The 13,139-nt window shown below is 39.4% G+C and overlaps 1 protein-coding gene across 1 annotated transcript in view; it reads left to right on the top strand.

The window, feature by feature from the left end:
* GPC1 (glypican 1) overlaps nucleotides 1–13,139 on the top strand; it is a 131,651-nt gene that overhangs the window by 95,493 nt on the left and 23,019 nt on the right. Inside the window, exons 2-3 of the mRNA XM_082252207.1 lie at nucleotides 7,425–7,583; nucleotides 12,339–12,733. Of these exons, the coding sequence (XP_082108333.1) occupies nucleotides 7,425–7,583; nucleotides 12,339–12,733 (554 nt within the window). The remainder of the gene's footprint in view (nucleotides 1–7,424; nucleotides 7,584–12,338; nucleotides 12,734–13,139) is intronic.

Genomic DNA, 13,139 nt, shown 5'->3' on the forward strand with positions numbered 1-13,139 from the left:
AATCATGGAGACATGGATGGATGGGGAAGTTTGCTTTGAATATTAAAAATGACTTCAATAGTGTTTTTGGTGTGTGGTGCTTAGATGCAGTGAAGATCCATTAAGTTTAAAATATTCATCTTTCACCTTCTCCTTTCTTCTGATCTACTGCAATTTTGTATTTCACTTAGTTTAAATCTCATTCTGTTTCTGATAAAGTCATGACTTTCCTTGTACAGAGTTATAACAGTGAAAGTAAATGTAACATCCATTTGGATGTGTATGGTACATGACCATGCATATCTAAAGGGATCCTGATAATGCCTTCCAGATCGTACTTTACTGAAAACATGTTGTATAAGAAAGACACAGACTGCTGGTTTGAACAATCATGTATAAAAAACAATGTATTTACTCCTTATTAATATTCATGAAACTTCTCCCAAGGGGGAAGTATTTGATAGATTGCACTGACTTTGAGGACACGCTTTAACCTCATTTTCCCATCACCTCACTGGGGAGTTTTATGTTGATGCTACAAATGATAAGTAGATTTGCATTCTAAAATAGATTTTTTAGTCATACTTTGAAAGCATTTATCATTTATAAGCAGTAATGAGACTAATTGCAGGTACAATGGAGCTGATATGAGATGATAGACTACAATGCTCTTCAAACATCTTAATTTGCAGTGCATTAATGATTGCTCATGTAATTTAGGTTAAAACTCTAAGAACAGGTCACATGGGATATTTAATAGCACCAGAGTTGCAGGGTATTGCAGGTAAAGTTGCTCATCAAGAGTATCTTTAAGTAGCTTCTTCGAAATTTGTATTAATGATTACAAGCTAATTCTTAAAGCAGAACTAAACCCATCGATTTAACAATTTTAAAAAATTACCTTCCCGGCACTTGTCAGGAATGTACTGTAACTGTCAAATTGGTTGTGCTCTTAATCAAACTGTCAAACCATTCAATGGCTGGTGTCATACTGATCACATGTTCAGCATCATGGCATGTTGTGATCAAACAGAGGCAAGGATGGCAGCTTCATTGACTGAAAATAATAGGAGGGTTTAGTTCCACTTTAATGTCTTTGAAGTTCTGTTGCTTCGCAACTGATATGCTGTAGCTTTTTTGGATCAGTTATTTTGAAAGGCTAAGTTCACCTTTTCCAGAAAATAGTCTACACAGTCAACAGGCCCCAAGCAGATATTAAAAATCTTTGCAGCTTTGTAAAATTATCATTCATTTTATTGTATTTCCTGAAGGCCATTTTGGTCAGAAGTCTGGCCTAAAAACTTCGAATTAGCAACCCTCATGTCCTGTCTTGTTGCTAGGATGTGAAAATGCTGGGAGTGAGCATACAACAATTTTCACATCCCTAACTAGGATTTTTTTTTACCCAGGCTTCTAAGGGGACCCATATGACTGGGGAAAGAAACATTTTAACGATCTTCTCTTTGATTAGATTGGATGGGTTGATCTTTAGGCCTCTTTCACACTGGATGTTTTTGCAGCTTCTCCTAGAGGAGGGGGGGGGGGGCAGACATTTTTTTCCTACCTCCAAACTCCGCCTCCTCCTGTCCATGCACACAGTCTTTTAGCAGTGTTTAGTGGCATGGGCTTTTGGAGGCAAGAACAAAAATACTGCCAGTGCATCCAAGAGCATGGGCATTTTGGCAGAAAAAATGCTTGATGCATTTTTACGCCTGTTAATGCGTGTTACTGCTTGTTAACGCTAGGCACGTTCAGTGCTTGAATGGTAATTCATTCTAATGGACAGAATAAATGATTATTCTGGCCAATGAAATTAATTAAACTTAAGCACTTGAAACCTATAAACGCGCCTTAACGCATTACACACTTTTACAAGTGATTTTCCTGTCAAATGCTGCTGTCACAAGGAGAGGCGTTTAGGAGAGTTTCCAAAATGTCCTGTGTGCATGAGGCCTTACATTCCTGACTGACTGTATATCAAGGGGCAGTTCAATTGTCTTTCTGAACCTCTAAAAATATTTTCCGATCAACATGGTGGAAAAGAAGAAACATTTGATCCAGGAAATGTCCTTCCCGTGTGAAAATATAGGCTGAACAAAGATTTACAGATATCTCCTTGAGAATAATGATGGGAAATGTTCGACTGTTCCGGAACGACTCTCTTCAGTACTGGGACTCATCAAAATCCATGGCCAATGTTGATAGTAAATTATGTGCAGTACCTTAATGTAGGATTGATCCTACTCACCAACAGGTTAGAAAATCTCATTGGGTGGTAACGAAAGCCTTGACTGTATTATCAGAACTAACTGTCTATGTTATTATTATTTTATTATTATACAGGATTTATATAGCGCCAACAGTTTGCGCAGTGCTTTACAATGTGAGGGAAGACAATACAGTTACAATACAGTTCAAAACAGGAGGAATTAGAGGGCCCTGCTCGTTACAGCTTACAATCTAGAAGTCATAAGCAGAACTAACAGTAAAATGTACAGTCTCATAGGAAATCACAAAAGATCTGCATAGTACAAAGTGATGGTTTACTTCAGTTCAAGAGTCTTGTGAGTCATCTCTACAAACCTCATCTCTCTCCACCTTCAATTTGGCTGTTTGATTTATCTGTTGTTAAGCAGACAGGATACAAATAAAGCCAAATTAGGCCAAAAGTCAAATTGTCAATTTTGTGCTTTGATTCTACCCGCCTTACGCTATGGCCCTATGGCCCATGAGTCATAATTTAGAAACTTTGAGTTATTCCTTCCAACAGAAACTGTGATCGTCATAGATAAAAAGGAATCAGAACTTCCAGAGACAGTGATACGCATACATATCTGTAAAGCTAGGGCAAGAATCAAAGAGGTTTTCAGATTTAATCGTAGGTACGTAAATGTCAAACAAGTGGGTCATCCAACTCTATTCTAGAGCGAGGTTCTGCGCTTCAAGAAACCAGCTTCCTTGAAACTCTGACCTCACATTTCATTAGGATTTAATAAACTTCTAGTGTAATAATATTGTGCTGAGTTATCTACAGCAGCTGACGGAAGACATGATATTTCGTTAGATCAAAGAGCACAATGAACTGTCTCAAAGATAATTGTCCTTGATAAATTTTTAGAGGCTGCAATGAATCTGATTCTATTAATGGACAAAGAAATATTGTAATGTCAGAGAAAAACACAATTTCTGGTGATGAAAAACTGTCTAAAGGGAAATTAAAATCAACACATCTCTGTGGGTGGATTTAATCAAACAGAGAGCGAGTATGCGTTCTTCTAATAACCAGCAAGTTAACACTTACCTGCCAGGGAATCCTTCTTCCAGATGAAAGGCAACGGCAATCTTTTAGCCAAAAGAAGAAATAATGTAATTCTTCTTAACTTATGAGTTTTTAACAATTCAAATTATAGTTTTGTGCCTTATTATTGCAAAAAACATTACTGTATTTAAAGTTTGGTCAACAGCTGTGTGTAAAACCTCCCCATCTTTGAAGCAGGCAGAATTTGACATTAAGCCTCGTACACACGCACCGATTGTTGGCCGTGAATTTTCGGCCGACGTCCGATCGGCCGATTTGTCGGCTTGTCAATATGATGCTTCCGACAACCGACTGCGACTTTTCGGCCAAACAAAATCTGGTGTGCAGGCTATAAAATTTTTGTTGGCCATCAACAGAACGGCCGATAGTACGTCAGTCAGTACAGATTTCGGTGGACAAAAATCAGATGAGCAAGACTGGGCATGCTCAGAGAAGAAAAAACACACGGAAAGTAAACCAAACATTACATCACTTCTGCAGTTGGTTGTTGTTGGCCGACAAAATTCATGTGCAGTCTAGAGCACATTTCAACCAACACAACAACACTGGACAAAAGACGGCCGATCGGTCGGCCAACAATCGGCGCGTGTGTACGAGGCTATTACTTGTACGTTTATTACTGACTTTATTCAAGGTTTTTCTGGTTTGAGCTGGTGAACCTTTGCATTTGAATATACAATAAATATGTAAAGCGCTGTGTAACTTCACAACGCTATATAAGTACCTGTTCTAAATAGATGCTAATGGGGGTACAGTTGACAGAATCACAATGTTAGCACCTTGTGGGTTAAAGTCATATCTTTGCTAATTGTTATGTGTTTTAATGATTTTGTGATGTATAGGGCACCAAACTTGTATTCATAAACTGACAAGTTGAGCATCCACTGGAAATTGATAGCATACTACACATACTCTCAGACACACCTTAGTGACCAATACTAGTTCAGGCTTCAAATATAAAACTGGAAATCATGTAGAGAAGCACACAATTATTATGTCAAATATTTCAAATGAAAGACTTGTAAGTACCATCTGTATCACTTTTTCAGGCTGTAAAGAGAACCTGTCCTTATTTTTTCTCTTGCTCAGGTCCAGGGTCAACAGTCTTGAGCTCCTCTCCTCCCTACAGCACAGGTTGCTGGCTCCAGAGACTGCCTGGAAGGTTCTTTGTAAAAGTTTATTCCAGCATAAACTTTGTAAATTCAATTTATTGCCAGGATTTATTTTCAGAAGCAAACTAGGATTACAACAGGATTGATGTGTAACCCAGTTTGGCACAGTGACAAAGTGATTGCAATGCTAGGACCCGGGGTATGATTATTACTGTTTTGTGACTGTATATGCTTTATTTTGCTGCCAACATCCTACTAGTTTTTCCAGTTAAACAAAAGGCACATGTTTTAACATTTAATTAAGGTGTATCTGCTCATCTGCTTAGGTGAACTTGGGTCATTTACTACAGGTTTCTGTAAAATTGTTAAAGAAGCATTTAAAGTGTTGCTAAACTCTGAAGTTAAAAAAGCCTATAGTGCTGCTAAGTAGGAGCTCGGCACTTACCAGGTTTGCTGTGCATTTTGATTTTGCAAAGCCCATAGTTGCCTTGAATTCCATCTGATAACAAGGACTCTCCAAAAGTTCCCTTTAGGCTAGGTTCACAATGATGCGGTGCGAATTCCATCCATTTTTTGATACAAGTGCCGTACAATATGCCGTTTGATTTCTGTTTGACAGGTGCAATTCTTGGAAATCACAGCTGTGCCCAATCCCCTAATATCACATTACCAACCAGTGAATACCTGTTTGTTAGGAAGCAGGTGCCGCTGCGTCCTTTAAAATCAATGACCCATCATCATCAGGATTCCCCGCTGACAGCTGAATGTAAACAAAAGAATGTTGGCATTAATAAATAAAAAAAACACCAGCGTGTGGTTCCCCCCAAAATCCACACCAGTCCCTTATCCGAGCTTGCATGTTGAAGGCATGTGGTGGGGGGGGGGAGGGGCGCTCGCTCATCCCCCTCTTTCCTGGCCTGCCAGGCGGCATGATCGGATTAGGGTCTTGTATGGATTTTGGGGGGAACCCACGCCATTTTTTACAAAATTTTGGCATGGGGTTCCCCTTATAATTAATATTGGACCTAAGTTTTTTTTTTTTTTTAATTTTGAATTTTTTTGTTTACATTCAGCTGCTAGCAGGGAATCCCGCTGTCAGCTGTTGAGTCATCGCTTGTTAAGGATGTGGCGGCCGCCCGCCCCTCAACAACCCCTCTAACCACGGGAGAGGAGTGAGAAGAGGAAAATATGTCAATTCTGGAAAAAATTCTGGAAAAAAAAAAACAGTTGGATTTGCATTGATGTGAACATAGGATTGCAATTTCAATCTGTTCCCGTTGAAGTGTATGGAGATTAAATTTACACTGCACTAAATGCACAGGACCCTTTTTTCAACCAGATCAGAATCACACTGCATAGATGTGAACGGCCTTCATTGAAAACAATGTTTTTTCAGATGACATGCAAATCTATGCCTTTCGAATTGGATCAAACTGCTTGGAATGCACATCAGTGTGATGGGGACTTAAGGTGGCTCCTTCTCCTTTCAGGGTGCCATGGAGCTTTTGTGTGCATGCTCCTGTTTCTCTCAAATATTTGGTAGATTCATTAAAAAATAATTGCATTTTTTTAATACCACTTTGGTGTCTTCAAACATGCTAAGGAATGTATGTACCCTTTGTATGTGTGTTGAGTTATTCAAAACTTTTAAACATGTGTGGTTACATCATACAATAAAGTCATACAAATATGGCTGCATGGATCTGTGATTCAGTTCAATAGTAACAAAAGAATCAACTGTGTTGTTCTTAAAGTGGTTATATGGCCAAAGGTTTGTAGATATCACACTTGTATGACTTGTTGAACATCCCATTTACAGTTGCCCCTCATTTGCAGCTATAAGAGCCTCCTTCCTTCAGAGGAAGCCTTTCACAAGATTTTAGAGTTTCTGTGAGAATTTCAGTCAAAGAAGTTAGACTTTGTGAGGTCACAAAGTTGACAAGAAGAACTGTCATGTTGGACAAGAAGAACTGTCTTGTATTGATAACTTCCAAATCATGCTAATGGTATATAGCAGTGATGGCGAACTTTGGCACCCCAGATGTTTTAGAACTACATTTCCCATGATGCTCAAGTACACTGCAGAGAGCATGAGCATCATGGGAAATGTAGTTCCAAAACATCTGGGGTGCCAAGGTTCTCCATCACTGGTATATAGTATGGTTGAGGTAGGGTTCCGTGAAGGCCACTCAGGTTCCTCCACACCAAACTCTTCAAACTTTAAAGCAGAACCTAACTCTCCAAAAGGAATTAGTTAAATTTTACACTCCCTCACTTTCCAAGCAAAATGGCTGGAAATTTTTTTAAAGTTTCTATTTTTTTTTACTTTTGGCCTTGCCCCCTCCACCTTTCAAGCCTAGGACGGAACGGCATGTACCTGATTCTGCAGCCTCTTGGGATACTTACACCCCTCTCCCAGGAGCCTACAGGATTGACACACAGAGCTGCACATCTTCAGAGCTTGCTGCCAGCACCTGGAAGAGCCATCCATCTGAAGAGGACCAAATTGTCGGATCACAGCGTGACAACGCTGGATTCACTGTGTGGGTGAGCATGTGTTCTGAGGAGAATGCAACACGACAGGTAAGAAGAAAAAAAAATACATGGATTGGGCTGGGGGGATTTGAGTAATGCTTTAAAATACTTGGGTTTGTGCACCCAAACCTGATTTTTGAGGGGTGTTCACATTTTTTGCCATATAATGTATTAAACTGCATGCTGGCTAATTGCAATATTTTGCATATTATGTGTGATGATGAGATCACAGGAATCAATATACGATCAAAAAAATGTATGTGCAGTTTTCAATAGGCTTAAGTAAAGTAGAACTTTCTGACAAATCTATTAGAATATCTACTAAAGAATTTCAAGTTTAATAGGGAGAATGACACTGTGTGCCTTTGTAGATGGGTGCGGTATGTGGGAACTGCGCTGTGCTCTAGGGCTTCTCTGCTAATGGATAGATTTATCATGCTCTAGTAGACATGTTGTCATGTTCATGTCATGTCTTGCAGGTGAGCATCTGAGGATCTGTCCACAAGGCTACACCTGCTGCACCTCGGAGATGGAGGAAACCTTTGCCAATATCAGCAAATTAGAGTTTGATAACTCACTGCGAGACTCCAGCCTGTCAGTGCAAGGCCTGCTTATCTCACAGAACAAGAACTTTGATAGTAAGAGCTTTTACTTTCTATCAGTATGTGTACATGTATATAATATTGTGTTCACCAGCTGGCACAATAAAATAAATAATGTATATTGAGGAATAGATCCACAGTAATAATTCACATGCTTATGGGATTGTACTTGTGCTTTAAATTATTAACAACTCATTGTAACTGGACACCAGTGGTGTGTAAAATAGCAGAGATCAGATGAAGGTCCTACATACATACGGGTACATGACAATTACTCCACGCTCAATGGTAATCAGTGAAGAGAAAAAAAAAAAAAAAACGCTAAATGCTCCTAGGTGCTAATACAAAAAAATGCTCAAAATGTGTGTTTTCTTTCCTGCCAACAGCACTGGTGTTTAAGTCAGTGTGCATGGACCCATAATTCTCTGTCGTCTTTTGTCTGTCATAACCCACCATGGTTACAAGTTGACTAACGTTCACCTAACTGAATCATTATAAAACCGGCCATTGATTATGCGTTTTTTCTTTCCTGCAACCAGGGGTTGCAGAAAAGAAAATCACTAAATTTCTCCATCAACAAGGTCAGTGCTGATGGGGGAATCCCTTCAGTGGAGCTATTGAGTTCTCCCTATCGGGAGAACACAGGTATTACTGCTGGTGGTTATAGCTGCTGTCAATAATCGCATGCAAAAATCCAACAGGCGGGTTGTACTTAAGTCGATCAATGGATCAACTTGGATACAATCAGCCTGCCCATAGATGAATTGAATCTCGGCCAGTGTCTGCTGAGCCAGCTAAGATATGATCCACCTATGGCCGGCTTAACAATAAGCCACGTATTGTTCTTATTGTTGCCGTGTCTAGGTTAAATGGGTGACACTTATTCCAGGGCCTTTTTTATGGCTTCCTAAAAGATTCCATGTTAACTTTACAAGTTACCCACAAAATTACTAACAGCTTTTTTTCTTTCCTGAACCTGTGACTATATAGGCGGAGATGCAGACAATGATACCCCTTCGCAGGTCTCTATATGGCCAGTGATTACATTGGGCAGTGACCCAACTCCCTGCCACCAGTATCCCAGCTCTTTGACCCATGCATATGCATGTGCCAGCCATGGAAAATTAGATTTGACACCTATTATGGCTTTGCATTAAGGACAGACATCTTTTTCTATTGCTGTAACATCCATGTGCACAAGAAATTGGCAGTAAGGAGTTGGATACCGACAATGTGTATCAATATGTTATAATACCCATTAAAATAAAGTTGACTTGTTATTAAAATTCACACTTATACAAACAATAGGGTACGTTTCAGAATACCCAAATTATGTTATTATTTAAAATAAATGAAATACCACCATCTTTCCATTAAAAAAAAAAAAAGCTACACCCAAGTCTTTTACAATATGAGACCAGAGAAAGTAATACATTTTTTTTTTTTGTTTTCCAATCAGACAGATCTTGTTTGGTAGACCTATAGGTAAAGTAAATGGCTGAGCAAGGCACAAGCATGTTGTAGCATTACTGGGAAAAAAAGGCTGCAGATCTAATGAGAAAAATTGGCATCCTGACCTTCATTTAATTACACCGTATACATATGAAAACACAGGGTTTTAATCTTTACAGACATTTGATAAGACTATCTTACTAGGCTGAACTTTTTTACAAGTTTAGTTATAAAACATTCTAAAAGTTAGAGTCCCTATGACACTATAATTACACCCAAAATCGACATTTACTGTACCCAAACCATTAAAAAAAAAATCTGACAGTGCCATTTTAATATATATATATATATATCACTTTTTTTGTCCTCATGGAGTTAGCTGACACTGCCTTCCTATGTGAATATTAGGCATGCAGCGAACATTGAACATTTCATTACAAAAAAAGGTGGCAGCTGCTTATACAGGTTCAAACTAGATAGGGAGGTATATAATAGGTAATCCTTGATGTTTTAAATACATATTTCTCCACTGCTCATCCCTGTTATCCTGCATAGGGGATCTATTATAGAGTTTTCTCATATGCAGATAAAACATTAATATTAACATGAAAAAAAATAAACATTTTTAACAAAAAAAACAAAGCGTTTGTTACCCCAACATTTACAACACATATTCCTGATATGTGCCTGCTGTACCATGTAGTTTTATGAAAAAGTATCCTGTTCTCTTTGTATTACTTCCTTTGTGTGAAATCCCTGATGTTCCTGCTATTCCCTCTGCTTTTCTATTAAAAACTGACCACACTAAACAGGATAACACACCGTGGTCAGTTCTCTAGCTATGCTGGGAACTCAGTGTACCCGCCTCCAATGATCAGAGTTCTCCTGACTCGCCCCCGTTCCACAGCAATTCACTGGGAAGCTCAGTGTGCTGCTGCCTCTCCTCCCCCAGCTCTTATGCAGCTGAGAACAGAGGGGAATGTATTCACTTATAAAAAAAAGGAAAAAAGGTATTTATAATGTTTTTTTATTCCTATAAAAAAATGTTTTGCTTTTCATTTCTTTTTTAAACTGAATGGGTTGTTTTACAAGGTGAACGTTTACCATAACTTTAAAGGAAAAGCGCAGTATATTTTTAGTGAGTACATATATTGAGCTGTTATTGGATTGTACCTAATAGTAATGGATTTCCTTTAATTGAAAGCTCTCACAAGCAGGACACTCTTAACCCTCCTATATTGAATTGTATTGTGTTTGTACTGTCTCCCCTGTTTGTGCTGCCTAAACTGTTGGAGCTAAATAAATAATGTATAATAATAATTTATTAAGGTCAGGCAAGTCATTCTGTTATAGTGTTGTCGTGAAATACTTTCTAGTACTGTAGTGTGGAAGTTTGACATTGTCTCCCTCTACAAACCTGAAAGTTCCTCCATGTTGGATAGGCAAAAGAAGCAGACTATGATCCTGAAAAATAGCTGCTTCCAGTATAACAGCAAAGGCGGCCGTTTTCATCTGCTGTCGAAATTCTTAAAGAAGGATCTCTGCAACTGTAAGAAAGTGCAAGCCCCTGCTTAGTGAAAAAAATCAAAGATTTAGAGAATGGACAGGGTGGAGAAATCTGTGGACGGTAGGATCCAGTTTGGATAAGATCAGTGGGACACTGGTGGTTAAGGCCTAAGATGACCTGTTTGCCCAACCCCAATGTAGGCTACCACCAGGGCTCCTTACTGGCTCTCAATCATCACATGCAATTTACTGTAGTATCTTTGCTACTTGACATTTTCATTGAATTTAAGATTTTTTTCAGACTATAATAATAGTGTTTGATTTTTTAAATTGTACTTAGTAAAGCCTAGCTAATGGGAAGTACTTGTAAAATAGAACGGAAAGATACATTGATTAAAGGGTGTTTTTCTGTTGGGTCTGAGATATCTGTTAGTGAGAATGCCTCTTCCTGACTATCTTAAAGTGGAACTTTACCCATAACAACTTAATAAAAAAAGCAAGGGACATACATTCCACATGATTAATTATGCTACCAACATTAGTGTGTGATGTAAATTGCCTCCAGCATTGCTCCTGTTTGTTCTTGCTGGAGTCTGCCATTTTGCTGAAGCCCCAGCAGTAAACCTTAAACCTGAACTAAACCCATTGATTTACTGGTTTCAAAAAACCGTTACATTCCTGGAATGTTGGAAATGCAAACTGTCACATTTGCTTGTGTCCTCAACCAAACTGTCAAGCCATCAAATAGCTGATCATATGGCACCATAGCATTTGCAGTTCAAACAGAAGCAGCTTCCTTGGCAGGATAGGAGGGGTTAAATCCGTTTTAAGGCCCCTTTCACATGGGCTTTCCGATCCAGTCCGCCTGTCCGTTTTTCAGGCGGACCCGATCGGATGCTCCATGCACCCCTATGGAGCAGTGGATGTCAGTGGAGACATCTCCGCTGACACCTGCTGCTATCCGATCCTGTCCGTGGAATCCTGACAGATGGAAACCCTATTTTCCATTCGTCTGGAGGTTTGGATTAAAACGGACAGGGGGTCCGTTCTCATCCGATCTCCCATAGAGGAGAGCAGGGCTCTGACAGCTCTGTCTCTGCAAAGTAAGCAGAGACAGAGCTGTCATCTGCCTGCTCAGCGGGGATTGGCAGATTGATCCCCACTGAGCAAAACTGAGTCCGTCGGGTGCACCGCTCGTGTGAAAGGGGCCTTAGGCTGTGAGCAGATCGGCCTCTACAAACTCAGCAGTGCCTAAAAATGCCCAAGAATGAAAAGCAACTGAGCATGTGCAGAGCAGGGTGAGGCAATATATTACTGGGTTTTAAACAGGATAGATACCTATTTTTAATATTTTACATAGATATACCTACAAAAGGGGCCAGCCTGAAATCATTTAGAAGGACTTAATTTTCCACTTTAAAGACTTGCATACACTATTACTCAAAAACAGGGCAGTTTAAAGTGCTTCTGATGGCCCATGCTTCTGTCCTGGTGCAGGGGGTAGTCAGGGGACCTATCTTGTAGGAAAGATGCTACCTTCTTGGCATGCTTTTACACCAGCAAGCACTGCTCCATTGCCCAGGCATCAGACAGCATTCAGTAGGTGACAGGGTTGTGTACTAAGCACCCCATTTTAACATCTATATGTTGGGGACCTAAGGGTTATACCTGATGGGAAACCATATCTTGGTGGGTTATCACTGTAAGCAATTAATGGCTGTTTTCTTCTACAGGCCCCAGAATAGTAAGTTTTAACTGGACAATATTGTAATCTCATAACCAATTTAGGTAATTTCTTATAATATATTGTAAGACATTTTTGTATCATTTTAGGATACTTCCAGGACCTGTTGAATAAGTCAGAGCAGACTCTCCTGGACACTTTTCCTAGTCGTTATGGTGAGCTGTACAGCCAGAATGATGGGAAGATTTTCAGAGACTTGTATTCAGAGCTGCGTCAGTATTACCGTGGCTCTGGAGTTAACTTAGAGGAGGCATTAACAGAGTTCTGGAGCCACCTGCTGGAGCGTGTATTCAAGGCACAGAACCCCCAGGTCACATTTTCCTACGAGTATTTGGACTGCTTAGCGAAGCAGTATGACCAGCTTAAGCCATTTGGGGACATTCCACGGGAAATTAAGCTAAAAGCCACCAGGGCATTTATTGCTGCCCGTTCATTTGTCCAAGGACTAGCAGCTGCTGCAGATATTGTCAAGAAAGTCACCCAGGTATGTAACCACAATCTCATAACATCTTATGTTGATTCACAAACTAATTGGACATCCAGTTCATACAATCAAAAACGTTTTTAAGTTGCTCAGATAACAGCTAATAAAGAAAAGAAGTCTGCTGCACACACCATTGTTCTCTGTATTAATGATATACGTCTGCCTGAAGAATCTACAGCATCAGGTACACTTGTGTTCAATGCCTGGTCCCATTTTATAGATTGGCCAAATTAAGTAGCAGCGTCTAGTCATTTCAGGGGTGGAGCACTAATGTCCTGATATTGTAATACAAACATTCGAGAGGTATATACTGTATTACATTATTTTTAGATTTAGATGTTAGATTTTTAGATGTTAAAATCTCTTACAAATCCTAAAGTGGTATTAAACTCAAAACACACTAAAA

Source organism: Pelophylax lessonae (genome assembly GCF_965119305.1).
Source record: "Pelophylax lessonae genome assembly, chromosome: 3".
NCBI classification, from domain to species: Eukaryota; Metazoa; Chordata; class Amphibia; order Anura; family Ranidae; genus Pelophylax; species Pelophylax lessonae.